The following is a 13,913-nucleotide window of genomic DNA, read 5'->3' as shown; positions in this document are numbered from 1 at the left end:
TAATCTCTGATGATCTTTTGTATTGCTGTGGTATCCATTGTAATGTCTCATTTTTCATTTCTGATTTTATTTGGGTCTTTTTTTTTTCCTTGGTTAATCTACCTAGTAGTTTATCAATTTTGCTCATCTTTTCAGAAAACTAACTTTTTGTTTCATTGATCCTTTGTAATGTTTAAGCCTCAATTTTGTTTAGTTCTGCTCTGATCTTTATTATTTCTTTTCTATTAATTTTGGGATTGGTTTATTCTTGCTTTTTTAGTTTCTTGAGGTGCATTGGTAGATTATTTATTTGAAATCTTTCTTCTTTTTCGCAGTAGGCATTTATTGCTATAAATCTCTCTTAGCCCTGCTTTTGTTGTATCCCACAGGTTTTAGTATGTTGTATTTAGATTTTCACTTGTTTCAATAATTTTTTTTATTTTTCCCCTTAATTTCTTCCTTGACCCAGTGGTCATTCAGGAGCATATTGTTTAATTTTTATGTATTTAAACAGTTTCCAAAGTTCTGTTGTTATTGATTTCTAGATTTATTCTATTTTGCTCTGAGAAGACACTTGATATAATTTCAATTTTTAAGATTTTTTTGAGACTTGTTTTGTGTCCTAGCATATGGTCTGTTCTGGAGAATATTCCATGTACTGATGAAAAGAATGTATATTCTGTAGCTTTTGGATGAAATGTCTGTTAGGTCCATTTGGTCCAAGGTGCAGTTTAAGTAGAATGTTTCTTTGTTTATTTTCTGTCTAGATAATTTATCTAATGTTGAGAGTGGGGTGTTTATGTCACTAATGATTATTGTATTGGAGTCTATTTCTCCCTTATATTTCATATTTGCTTTATATATCTGGATGCTCTGGTGTTGGGTGCATGTTTAGAATTGTTATATCCTTTTGCTGAACTGATCCCTGTATCATTATATAATGACCTCTCTTGTCTCTTTTTACTATTTTTGACTTAAAGTATGTTTTATCTGATATAAATATAGCTTCTCTTGCTAATTTTTGGTTTCTACTTGCATGAAATATCTTTTTCTATCCCTTTATTTTCAGTACATATGTGTCTTTACAGGTGAGATAAGTTTTTTATACATAGCATATAGTTGAGTCTTGCTTTTTAAGATCCATTGAACCAGTGTATATCTTTTAAGTGGAAAGTTTAAGGTTTACATTCAAGCTTATTTTTAATATGTGAGTGCTGATTCTTGCAATGTTATTAATTGATTTCTAGTTATTTTGTATATCCTTTCTTCCTCTTTTATTGTTTATCATTGTGGTTTTTTGTAGGAGTGAAACTTGAGTCTTCTATTCCTCATTTGTGAGCTTGCTTTACCAGTGGGTTACATAATTTTGAGTATTTTCAGGATGGTAGATATCATCCTTTCACTACCATGTATATGATTCCCTTAAGCTTTTCTTGTATGGCTGGTCGAGTGGCAATGAATTCCCTCTGCTTTTGCTTTTCTGGGAAAGGCTTTATTTCTCCTTTATTTATGAAGGATAACATTTCTGGGTAGTGTATCCTTGGCTGGCAGTCTTTTTCCTTAAGCTCTTTGAATATATTGTTGCATCATCTCCTGACCTGTAATGTTTCTGTTAAGAAATCTACTGTTCATCTGATGGGGCTTCCCTTATAAGTGACTAGTCATTTTTCTCTTGCTGTTTTTAGAATTTCATTTTTTGTCTTTGACTTTTGACAGTTTGATGATAATGTGCTGTGAATATGAAGGCATTTTGAAATTGTATCTGTTTGGAAATATTTGAGCTTCTTGCATTTGGATGTCTGTATCTCTTGTTAGACTTAGGAAGTTTTCAGCTACTATTTTTTATATAGGTTTCTATTTCCTTCATTTTCTGTTTCCTTTTTGAGACACTGAGAATTTGAATATTTGGTCACTTTATGGTGCTCCATATGTGATGTAGGCTTTGTTTATTCTTTAGAATTCTTTTTTCTTTATTTTTTTTGTCTGTCTGGGTTATTTCAGAAAACCAGTTTTCAAGTTCTGAAGTTTTTTCTTCTGCTTAATCTAGTCTATTGTTGAAACTTTCAAATGTATTTTGTATTTCATTCAATGAATTCTTCAGTTCCAGAATTTCTGTTTGATACTTTTTAATGATATTGATCTATTTGCTAAGCTTCTCATTCATACCCTGAATTGTTTTACTGACTTCGTTTATTGTTTTTCTTAGTTCTCTTGTATCTCACTGAGGTTCAATATTATTTTAAATTCTTCTTCCAGGAATTTCTGGAGGAAATTCATAAATTTCTTAATTGAAATCTCTTACTGGAGAATTATTATGTTCTTGTGGAGGTGTTTATATTTTCTTGCTTTTCCATATTTCTTGTGTCCTTACATCAATATCTGCACATCTGGTGTAATAGTCACCTCTTCCAAGTTGTTGAATTTGATTTTGTAGGGAAAGACGATTTTCTAAAGACATATCTATGGTTCTGTTTATGTAGGGCACTTTGGCTTTGATTCTGTGTGTGTACACTAGTATAGTCCCCATATAGTTTCTTCAGCTATAAACACATCTGTAATGTCTGATTTTCTCAGTGGACTAGGTTGCAATTGTTAGTGGAGGACATGCTTAAAGTTTTGCTGAGGATGGGGACATCACATGGGCCAGTTCCCAGGCTCCATTGGTCACAAGGGCAGACTGAGTGTGCCTATCATTGGGCCCTGGGTGGTACCATAGGCACTGATGTTAGCAGGTCCAGGTGGGTGATTTTTGAACTCTGGGCAGCTTACTCAGGTGTGGGGACAGTGGCAATGGTTAATCAGTCAAGTGGGAAGGTCTTTGAGTCCTTGGGCAGTGGGCATGATGTGGACAATGGCAGTAGCAGTGGTGGGACTACCCTCTGGCTTCTATGTGGTCTGTGCTGGTGTTGTAGAGACGAAGTTTCACCATGTTGGTCAGGATGGTCTCAATCTCCTGACCTCATGATCAGTCTGCCTCGACCTCCCAAAGTGCTGGGATTACAGGCTTGAGCCACCGCGACCGGCCCACTGTAGCAGTCTTATATTTGAAACTCTAGGAATCAACTACGTTCCAAAACAGCTAAATATGCAGGTCCAAACAATGAAGGTATTTTTTAAACTGCCACATTCACTCCGAAGCCCACTCACCTTCAGCATCCCCCAGATGAAGCACATGTACCCCTTAGCTAGATAACAATGAGGTGGCACACACACTGAACCGCTGATATCACAGGACAACTGCCTATAAAACTAAGACTGCTGACGCTGGGCTCCAGCTTCATTCTCACAGGTCATTATCCTTGTCCGGGAGAGCAGTTGTCTGAGCAAACTCTAAGTCGTGCTCATACTGTGCTGCCAAAGTTGGTCCATGACAACCTCCAGTGGGGCGAGAGCAGACATGGCAACAAATTCCAAGTTAGGGTCTCCAATGAGCTTCCTAGCAAGCCAGAGGAAGGGCTTTTCAAAGTTGTAGTTACTTTTGGCAGAAATGTCGTAGTACTGAAGATTCTTCCTTTGGTGGAAGACAATGGATTTTGCCTTCACTTTCCTGTTCTTAATATCCACACAACATGATGGAGATGTTTTCACACACCATACCTGATCTCTATGCCAGGTAGGCACATTCTTGTAAGTAACTCTTGATGTTACATCAAACATTATGATGGCACACTGGGCTTGGTTATAATAGCCATCTCTCAGTTCACTGAATTTATCCTGGCTGGCTGTGTCCCATACATTGAACTTAATAGGTCCTCTGTTGGTGTGGAATACTAGGGGATGAACCTTAACACCTACGGTGGCTATACACTTCTCAAATTCACCAGTCAAATGACGTTTCACGAAGGTCGTTTTCCCAGTACCACTGTCACCAACCAATACAAATTTGAACTGGACCTGGGGCTCTCCCTGGGCAACCATCATGGCTTTCTTTCCAGAAGCATCTACACGCCTGTCTGCCTGAGCTCTTATTCCTTTTTTATTTGAATGGAGTCTCACTGTGTCACCCAGGCTGGTTTGATATGGCTCACTGCTGCCTTAAACTCCTGGGCTCAAGCAATCCTCCTGCCTTAGCCTCCCAAGCAGCTGATACAATAGGCACATGCCACCTTGCTTGGCTCAGTTTTTTTTTTTTTGTAGAGACAGGATCTCTCTGCATTGCCCACGCTGGTCTCAAACCCCTGGCCTCAAGCAATCATCCAATCTCAGCCTTCTGAGTACTGGGATTACAAGTGTGAGCCACTGTGCCCAGCTCCTGTTTCTAGTTTCTTAAAGTACAAGTTGAGGTCATTGATTTGAGACCTTTCCACTGTTCTAATATGGATGTTCAGTGTTGTGGATTTACCTCCAAATATTTCTTTAGCTGTGTCTCACAAAATTTAAAGTGTGTATTTTCTCTTTCGTTCAATCCTACATAATTATAAATTTTCTATTTTTTTCTTTTATTCATGGATTATTTAAAAGAACATTGTTTAGTTTCAATATACTTGAGGATTTTCTAGATTTTTTTCTGTTTTTGATTTATAATCTAATTTATTGTGCTCATAGTACATACACTTTGCATGGTTTGAATCCTTTTAAATTTATGGAGGCATGTTTTGTGACCCAGAAAATGGTATGTCTTGGAAAATGTTTCATGTGCACTTGGGAAGAATATATTTTATAGTTTAGTATTGTGGGATGGATTACTTTGTAAATATCAATTAGGTCAAGTTGATTGATGGTGTTCAACTCATATTCTTACTGATTTTCTGTTTACTGGTTTTATCAATAACTGAACAGGGATTTTTGAAATATCTGACTATAATTCTGAATTTGTCTCTTTTATATTGTAATTTGATCAGCTTTTGTTTCATGTGTTTTGATGCTCTGCCTCTTTATCATATGAAATGACCTTTTCATTCTCAATAATAACCTATGTTCTGAAATCTACTTTATCCTATTTTAATATAGTCATTTCATCTTTCTTTTCATAGTGTTAGCATGGTATACCTTTTTCCATTCATTTACTTTTAATCAATTTGTGTTTTATATCAACACTTTTTTCTTCTTCTGTAGCAGCATATAGAGTTGAGTCTTGCCTTTTATTTCTTAAATTCAGTCTGAGAATCTCTGCCTTTCACTGTGGTGTTTAGACCATTTACATTTAATGTGATTATTGATATGATGAGTCTAAATTTACCCTCTTGCTATTTTTTTTATCTGTTCTTTGCCTATTATCTTTTTCTCTTTTTTTCTATTTTCTATTTCTTATCTTTTCCCATTTTTAAATAATTGACTACTTTATGCTTCCGTTTTATATTCATTGTTGGCTTATTAGTTATAATGCTTTGCTGTGTAATTTTAGTGATAGCTTTGGTGTTTATAGAAAATATCTTTAACTTATTACACTCTACCTTCTAGTAACATACTGCTTCATATATTTATAAAAATACTACCACAGTATACTTCCATTTTCTCCTCCAAGCCTTTGCACCACTGTTGTCATACATTTTATTTCCACATGTGTTATAAACCCCCCAAAATATTGTTATTATTTTTGCTTCATATAGTCACATATCTTTTAAAGATACTTAATTGGTAATAAAAAATCATTTTAAAAACATGTAGTTACCATTTTTGGTGCTTTTAATTTGAGCACAGATTATTATTTCTATCTGTTATTTTTCTTCTGGCTGAAGGACTTTTTATGTCATTCCTTGTATTTAAGCTCTGTTTGTGATGAATTATTTCAATTTTTGTAAGCCTCAAAATGCAGTTTGGTTTTGAAAAATATATTCGCTGTGTAAAAGATTATCATTTGACTGATTTTTTTCAGTACTTTATATTTCTTTACTGTCATCTGCATTACATAATTTCTGATGAAAATCTAATGCCATCCTAATCTTTGTACCTCCCTACCCCGCTCAGGACAACTGATGTTCCTTCGTATGTAATGTTTTCTTCGTTATGGCTACTTTTAAGATTTTTTTCTCTCTATCATCATAATTTTAAGCACTTTGATCATGTTGTGACTTGGTTTCTTTTTATTTATTTGTGTGTGTGTGTGTGTGCTTAGAGTTCATGGAGCATCTCTTGATCTGTGGACTTTTGTACTTCATTAAATTGAAAATATTTTGGTCATTATCTTTTCAAATATTACCTTGACCATTTTTTCTTTAAGAACTCCAATTACATGCATATTAGACAAGTTGAATTAGTCAGTTAGCTCACTGATAACTCTGTTAAATCATTTTTAGTCATTGTGTTTTATTTGGGATAATTTCCATTATCTTCAAATTAACTAATATTTTCTTCTGCAATGAATAATCTGCCATTAATCTCATAGAGTATATTTTTCTTCTTGAACATTCTAATTTTTTATTTCTAGATGTTTAGATTTGTGTTATGTTTTTATTTTTCATAATTCTGTTTAACATGTTCAATTTTACTTCTTGTTGTTTGAACATATGAAATATAGTTATAATAATTGTATAAATATCCATTTTCACTAATTCTAAAATCTACGTAATTTCTGTGTCAATTTTGATTAATTACTTTTTCTCATTATTGTTCATATTTTCCTGCTTTTTTGTATGCCTAATAATTTTTAATTAAATGCCATACATTGTGAATTTTGCCTTGTGTTCTGGGTATTCTTATAGTCCAACAAATCTTCTCAAATTTTGTGGTTTGAAGCCCCTAAGTTATTTGGAAACAGTTTGATTTTAGTGGGTCTTTTTTTGAAGTGGGATCAAAGCAGAATTGAGTCTAAGGGCTATTTTTTTCCTAATACTATCCTGATGCAAAACCCTTTTATGTACTATACAATGCTTTTGAAATGATGAGGTTTTAGACTTTGTTGATGAGAATATGAGCTATTCTTCTGTGTGAACTCTCAGTGTCTTTCCCTATTATCCTTTTAGGTGATTCTTTTCCTGGTCTCAGTTATTTTTCGCACATGCATAAGCTAGTTAGTTCTTAGTTGAAGACTTAATGTGGACACTGCATATCTCTGAAGCCCTCTCCTCTTGTATCTCTGCTCTATAGAGTCTACTTGCTGTGTTATCCATAGGCTTCCAACCACATCTTCTCTACACAGGGTGACTACTGTACTCTGCCTATGTTTTTCTTTCCTGTGTCATGACCTGGAAACTCTTTTTAGCTAGGCAATCATAGGACTCATTTTGTTCATTATTCCCATTTCTCAGAGATCAATATTTTTTGTAGCATGAATTTTAATGTTTTGAAAATTATTGTTTCATATATTTTTTTGATCTAGTTGTTTCAGGAGTATAACTAGTGTATATGGTCTTTCTTACTTTGTCTTGGCAAGAAGCATACATTTCTGAGTATATATATATTTTTTATGCAAGTTTGTAGACCTAACCATTGCTGCATTTATTAAAATCATGTGGAGAGCTTTTAAATAAGAACTTGTCTCTGAGATTCTGATTTAATTGGTCTAGAATGATGTTTGTGTTAAGTGCTTAAGTGTTATACCACTTATAACACTATTGTAGTTGTTTTAGTTCTCTGTTGCTTTATAATTGCCACAGATAACACTATTAAAAGTGTCGCTTACTTTAGCTAACTGATGACCATCAAAGTCCTTTAAGGGTTTGACTGTTTATTTATTCATTTAGTTTTAGAAATGGGGCCTTGCTATGTTGCTCAGGCTGAAGTGAACTGGTATGATCATAGCTTAGCTCACTACAGTCTGAACTTCTGGGATTAACTGAGCCTTCTGCCTCAGTGTCCCAAGTAGCTTGGACTACAGATATGTGCCACCATGCCCAGTGGTTTGCCTATATTTTGACATGTAAAATTAAGTCATGTCATTTGGTACTCTTAAAAAAATTAGGGTAGCTGAATGGGTGTTTATCTTACTCCATCAGGAAGATTTTGGTGCTGGATACAATGCAGTTGATGAGTAGTCCCACTTTTTTCTTACACTTAAATGACAGTTCACAACTTAAACACATTTCATGGGTCATACAAAGTCACATAACAAAATTAGAATTAGTATGCTTTAAATTGGAAAGGAAACAGATCACTGTGATTTAATATTTAAATTTTAACTTGAAATTTTGCACCCCTAAAAAAACTACAGTGCCCTACATTTTAAAACTTTATTAATTGAATCTTAACTTTAGGTTCTTTCTAACAGACACAACAGTCATTATAACTGGATGCTGAAAATCTATCTGCCTAATATCCAACTTCATTCCAAAAGGCATAATACATTTTCCCAGAAGATTTCTACAATTACCCAATCTAGTTGGCTGTTTAGGCTGCTAACTTTGTTATGCTGGTGAATTCTATATGAGCTTTAGAAATGACCATCTTTAAGAAATTCTTGTGTACTGAATTACACATGTAGGTTACAAACAATTGTACTTTTTGGTTAGCACTGGGTATGGTGTTGAGCATTTGAGACATCACTTACTCTGAGTTTTCAGGACCTAGCTAGACTGAATCCTTATCTATATTTCATTTTGCCCATAACATATTATTGTGAAATAAACAACAAAAACAAGTGAAAATAAACAGCAGCAGCAGCAATGATGAGGAAGTGGAGTCATCACAAGGCCTAAATGTAGCAGGATATCAGAGAGAAAGTCTCTTTCCTTTAGGTTTGCTTTAGTGATGGCATGGGACTTACATATAAAACATAAAATAAAATTTGCTAACATAGAAAAATCCCACTCCTAAACTCTGTTCATACTCCCTGATTTTTATATTTCGATTTATAGCATTATTATTTTTATAGTCACCTGACTAGGGTCAAAACTTTGGAGTAATCTTTTTCTTCTCTTTCTGTACACTTTTAATCAATCACCCATTACAGCTACCTTTTATCAAGCATCTAGTATCTGCCAGAAGCCTTTTATCATCTAAGTCCCATAATATACTGCAAAGTAAGTACTATTATTCCCATTTGCCAGATGAGAAAACAAAAGCTCAAATAAGTGAAATGGGTGACTCTGTGTCACTCAGTTTGTAAGCAAAAGAGTTGTAAATCAAGGCCAGGTTTATTTGTATCCCAGGCCCGTTTTTTTCTGCTTTATAAAGTTATATCCTTTAGGAGATGATGACATTCTCTATGAAGTTTGTCTCTTGAAGAACCTTTATTATTATTTTTTAAGTCTCAGTAACATAAAATCGTATTAATCATAATTCTTGGCTCATGACACATTCACTTGTGGTTCATTCATGGTCATCTTTTATTTGTTTGGTTTTCTATTTTGATACCATTATAACAATAATAATACTTCAGGAACAATAATAACAAATGGAATAAATAATAAAAGACTACGAATAGCCAAGCTAATCTTGAGAAATAACAAAGCTGGAGGCATCCTGTTAACCTGCTTTCAAAATATGTTACAAAGTTACAGTAATCAAAACACTATGGCACTGCATAAAGAGAGGCACATCAATCAGAGGAACAGAATACAGAACCAAAAGTACACCTATGCATATGCAGCCAACTGATCATTGGCAACAGTACCAAAGATACACAAAGGAAAGAGGATAGTCTCTTCCGCATACAAAAGAATGATATTGGATGCTTATCTTTTTTTTTTTTTTTTTTTCTTTTAGATGGAGTTTCACTCTGTCACCCAGGCTGGAGTGCAGTGGCATAATCTCAGCTCACTGCAACCTCTATCTCCCAGGTTCAAGCAATTCTCCTGCCTCAGCCTCCCAAGTAGCTGGGACTACAGGTGCGTGCCACCGTGCCTGGCTAATTTTTTGTATTTTTAGTAGAGATGGGGTTTTACCATGTTAGCCAGGATGGTCTCAATCTCCTGACCTCATGATCCGCCCTCCTTGGCCTCACCATACATCCTAATCAACACAAAATGGAAAAAAGAATTAAAATTAAGACCTGAAACTATAAAAATCCTAGAAGAAAATTTAAGGGAAAGCTTCATGACATTGGTCTGGCAATGATTTCATGGATATGACACAGGCAACCAAACCAAAAACAAGTGGCACTACATCAAACCAAAAAGCTTCTGTACAGCAAAGGAAACAACAGAGGAAAAGGCAACCAATGGAATGAGAGAAAATATTTCTTTGAATCTCTTATATATTTTATTTCCCTTAATAGATGGCGAGCTTCTCGGATATAGGGATTATTTTGAATTTACTTGTGTATTTCCCATCAACATAATCATTTACTCTGGTTTGCCCTTAATTGTGGGAAGGATGGATGTCCACTAACCCCAGGTGTTCTTCAGCACCAATCAATTACTTTTATTTTTCCTTCTCTAAGATGTTCTTCTTTTGTTTTCGTGTCTCACTGTTTCTCCCTACCTGCTCATGGAATGTACTGATGGTGGTGGTGGTAGTGGGGGTGGGAGGAGCAGATGAGAGAAGGAAGGAAGGGAAGTTTTCAATGTATAAAGCTATAGTCCCCAGTGGATATACAAGAAAGTGATATAAACACATTGACAATACCTCTGCTTGTTATTTCAAGGGTAAGAAGTGACTGAGATGTAAATAAGATCAATGAAAAGAAGGTAGGTAGGGACTCCCATTTCATATCACTTCTTATGTGCTATTTATGGTGCATCCTAGATGAGCAGCCATTCTTACTGCATCACGTAATATCCTGTCCTTGAATTGAGGACTGGAATGTAGTTCACATTATCTCCATTTTAAAGATGAAGAAAATTATATTGACAAATATGTCTGAAAACTGGAGAATCCATTAAGAGAGCTCTCCCCTGTTTGATGTGGCACTGTCCTAACCACAGGCTTTCACAAACAAATACATTTCCTGAGGCTCTTTAATGTTTATTTTGTATATTCTCTTCCTTCTTTCAGGAGTTCAAATGTTGCTGCTGCTCTTTTGGAGCTCTTTCATTTCTGAGATACTGTTTGGGTCCAGGTTCTCCTCTTGCCAAGCTCAGTATTTGGAGCATTAAAGCAGTGTCAGACAAATGACACCTTATTTTATTATGTGAATTCTAGTTTTTTAGATCCATTTCAATTAAGTTGCTCAGAAAAAGTAGCTCTTTCTGACATTTATTTCAGATAAAATGCCACTAATAAAAACACTGTAGATTCATAGCTCAACCTGCTCTCCAACAATTTGTATATAGTGTGACCTACCACATGCTGCTTTTGCAGATTTACACCTTGCATACTGAAGCCCTTAGGAAAGAGGGAGGGAACAAGGGCGGGGGAAAGAGTGGGGGCAGAGTGTGAGAGCAAGAGAGAGAGCGAGAGTGAGCCAGTGAGTGAGAGAGAGAGACTTTATTTTTAGCTTGACTTCTAAGTCAAGTTTAGGAAGGCAGAGAGAAAAGAATCACAAATGTTCATGACAGTGATGTCTAAGTGATGAGGTATGTCATGTTACTTATTAAGTTGTTCAGAATTTTAGTGACATTTCTCTTAAAATATAACCTACATGTTGAATGCACTTAAGAAAAATTCCAGAGGAAAGTTATTTCCAATGGTTTCTTTTTCTGTTTTTTTTTTTTTTTGGTAGCGGTGGTGAGGGGTGTATGTTATCGATCTTATAATAGAAATAATGACTTCAACCGGGTTTTCTGAGAAAATTAATGACTGCCTAAGGTTAATGGTCTTCAATCTCCCAGTCAGCCATTAATCCCCAGGAAATGCCCTGGGCCTTGATCATTATTGTGTAAATAATGCAAAAGTGGGTATAGTTCTCTTGTCAGATGGGAAACACACACCACTCTTGTTCTCTCTCTTTATGACAATAAGAATAACATATTAGGAGAAAAAAACACAACAATTTTGCTCCAGTGCAAATAAATAGTCTTGTTTAAACAAAAATTATTAAACAGAATGTTGAACAAACTTAAACTCTGTATGTTTGAGTAGGAAATAACGGGTGACAGGAAGCTCAGAATTCTTAGACAGTTGTAGTTAGAGTTATGAGTGAGGTAAAATGGAGAGCCAAATATTGATTGAAGACAATGCAATTACTGTCATATTAGAGATTTCAAATTAGAATCAGAGTTAAATAAACACATAAGTGACTGCCTTAATGGCCGCAAACAAAAGATAGTGCTGGAAGTTACTTTTAAAAATAGAACCTGGTAGTTTAATAAAAATATCTTAAGTAACTACGTGTTCTAAAATTTCAGATAAATATTGTGATGAATAGAATTATTTTTCTTATTTTAGAATATCAAAGGATTTTTATAGTCCTTTATGTGGGTTAATTTTGCATTCCAGGATTTTCAAGAAGGCAAATAGCAAAATGAAAAACACGTGCAGGAAATTAGTATAGCAGTAGCCCTCATCTGCCAAAGGGGATGCTACTGAGGTGGAGAAGTCTTCAGTAGGATTTTCTTACTTTGAATGGAAATATGCTTGTGTAGCATTATCACGTGTCTCAGATTCAGCTGAAGGTCTTTACACCAAGTAGGTTCTCAGTAAACATTTGCAGCATAAGTACCTGCCCTCCTGCCCAGAGAGTTCCTTGTATGTTTGGGAGATTAGCTTTTCATCTCAGATCCATGTTCCAAGTGCTTTCTCCTAAATTGGCATTTATCTTTTACCCTATTATTATTATTTTTCACATGTAAAAGTTTATTTTTCTCCAGATTCTTTTTTTCCTCCCCTGGATTTCGAATTTTATTTGGAAAGGCTTTACTCACATCCAGATTATAAAGGGATTCATTGATATTTTATTCTAGAACTTGTAGGAATTAATTTCTCCTATATTTAAAATTTTTATATTAAGAAATTCCCCCTTTTATCTTTAGTTGACACATAATGTATGCATTTCCGGGACACAGAGTGGTATTTCAATATGCGTACATAATTCATTTTTTCAAATTTTGGGTTTCTGATTCACACAGGGTTTATCCTGGTGTTTGGTGTGAGGTGTGGGCTTCAATTGTATCTTCTTCCAAATGACTCTCCAGTTGTCACAATACTGTTTATTAAAAAGTCCATCCTGTTCTCACAGATGTGAGACACTATCTCAATTAATTATATTTTACATTTTTATATGTAGCTGGATTTACCTTTAAACTTTCTATTCTAATTGTCTAGTTGTTTATTCATATGCAACGTTTTGATGTAGAGAAGACCAAATCACTTCCCTCTTGGCTCCTCTTTATAGGGAGCTTATCAGTTAATTTTGTATATTTTTCTATATGGATTTTAGAGCCAACTTGTCTAGCCTTAGGAAAAATCTCATTTATATATATTTTTGAAGAATCACATCACATACATATGAACTAGAAGGATATTTGATATCAACATCAAGCACAGTCTTTCCATTTGTTCAGCTCTGCTTTTGTCTTTCAGAAGTGTTTGAAATATTCTTCGTATAGGTTTTGTACATTACTGTTTGATTGTTTTTAATTTTACTTTTTGTTGATAGGTTAAACTTCTTTTTCTGTCATATCTTCTGAATGGCTATTACTCATGTAGAAATAATATCATTGATTTGGGTATTCTAAGTAAAGTCTCATACAATATGCAAATAAAGGTAATTTAACTTTTTCAATTCTTTTCTTTCTAATTAATTTCTCTTGTTTCATTGCATTAGCTAGTAAGTTTAATTCTGTGTTAAATAGGAAAGGCAGAATAGCAGACATCCTTGCATCATTCTGAATTTTTATGGGAAATGCCTGTAGTGTTTACCTAGGAAGTAATATGCCAGATTTAGAGTTGCAGAAAATATATTTTTATCAATTTAAAGAAAAATCCTTTTTCTGTTTTACAAAGTATTTTATCAGAAATGGGTTTTGGATTTTATTAAAGTGTTTTTTCAGTGTTTATGACAATAGTCAAATAATTTTTTCTTTAGATCTTTTAAAATTGTGCTTATACTAAAGGATTTTCTATTATTAAACCACTCTGGCACTCATGTAATAAACTCTGCTTGACCATGATATATTAATTTTGTATTGTACTGTTGGATTCTGTTTCCTAATCTTTGGTTTATGTTTTTTTTTTTT

General features: G+C 34.4%; 1 protein-coding gene across 1 annotated transcript; it reads right to left on the bottom strand.

Moving 5' to 3' along the window:
- Positions 1-3,011: 3,011 nt before the first annotated feature.
- Positions 3,012-3,897, bottom strand: LOC105524378 (GTP-binding nuclear protein Ran-like). Its single transcript, XM_011959606.1, has one exon. The coding sequence runs from the start codon at positions 3,895-3,897 to the stop codon at positions 3,310-3,312; it is 588 nt and encodes a 195-aa protein (XP_011814996.1). The 3' UTR covers positions 3,012-3,309.
- Positions 3,898-13,913: the final 10,016 nt, after the last annotated feature.

The sequence above is a fragment of the Colobus angolensis genome, unplaced genomic scaffold, assembly GCF_000951035.1.
Source record: "Colobus angolensis palliatus isolate OR3802 unplaced genomic scaffold, Cang.pa_1.0 Scaffold5, whole genome shotgun sequence".
NCBI classification, from domain to species: domain Eukaryota; kingdom Metazoa; phylum Chordata; class Mammalia; order Primates; family Cercopithecidae; genus Colobus; species Colobus angolensis.
The sequence above is the reverse complement of the archived record's forward strand: the minus strand, read 5'-3'. Positions and strand labels throughout refer to the sequence as shown.

Bases quoted from the DNA above. Each gene is read 5' to 3' on its own strand.
- LOC105524378 (XM_011959606.1), bottom strand. From the start codon at position 3,897: ATGGTTGCCCAGGGAGAGCCCCAGGTCCAGTTCAAATTTGTATTGGTT.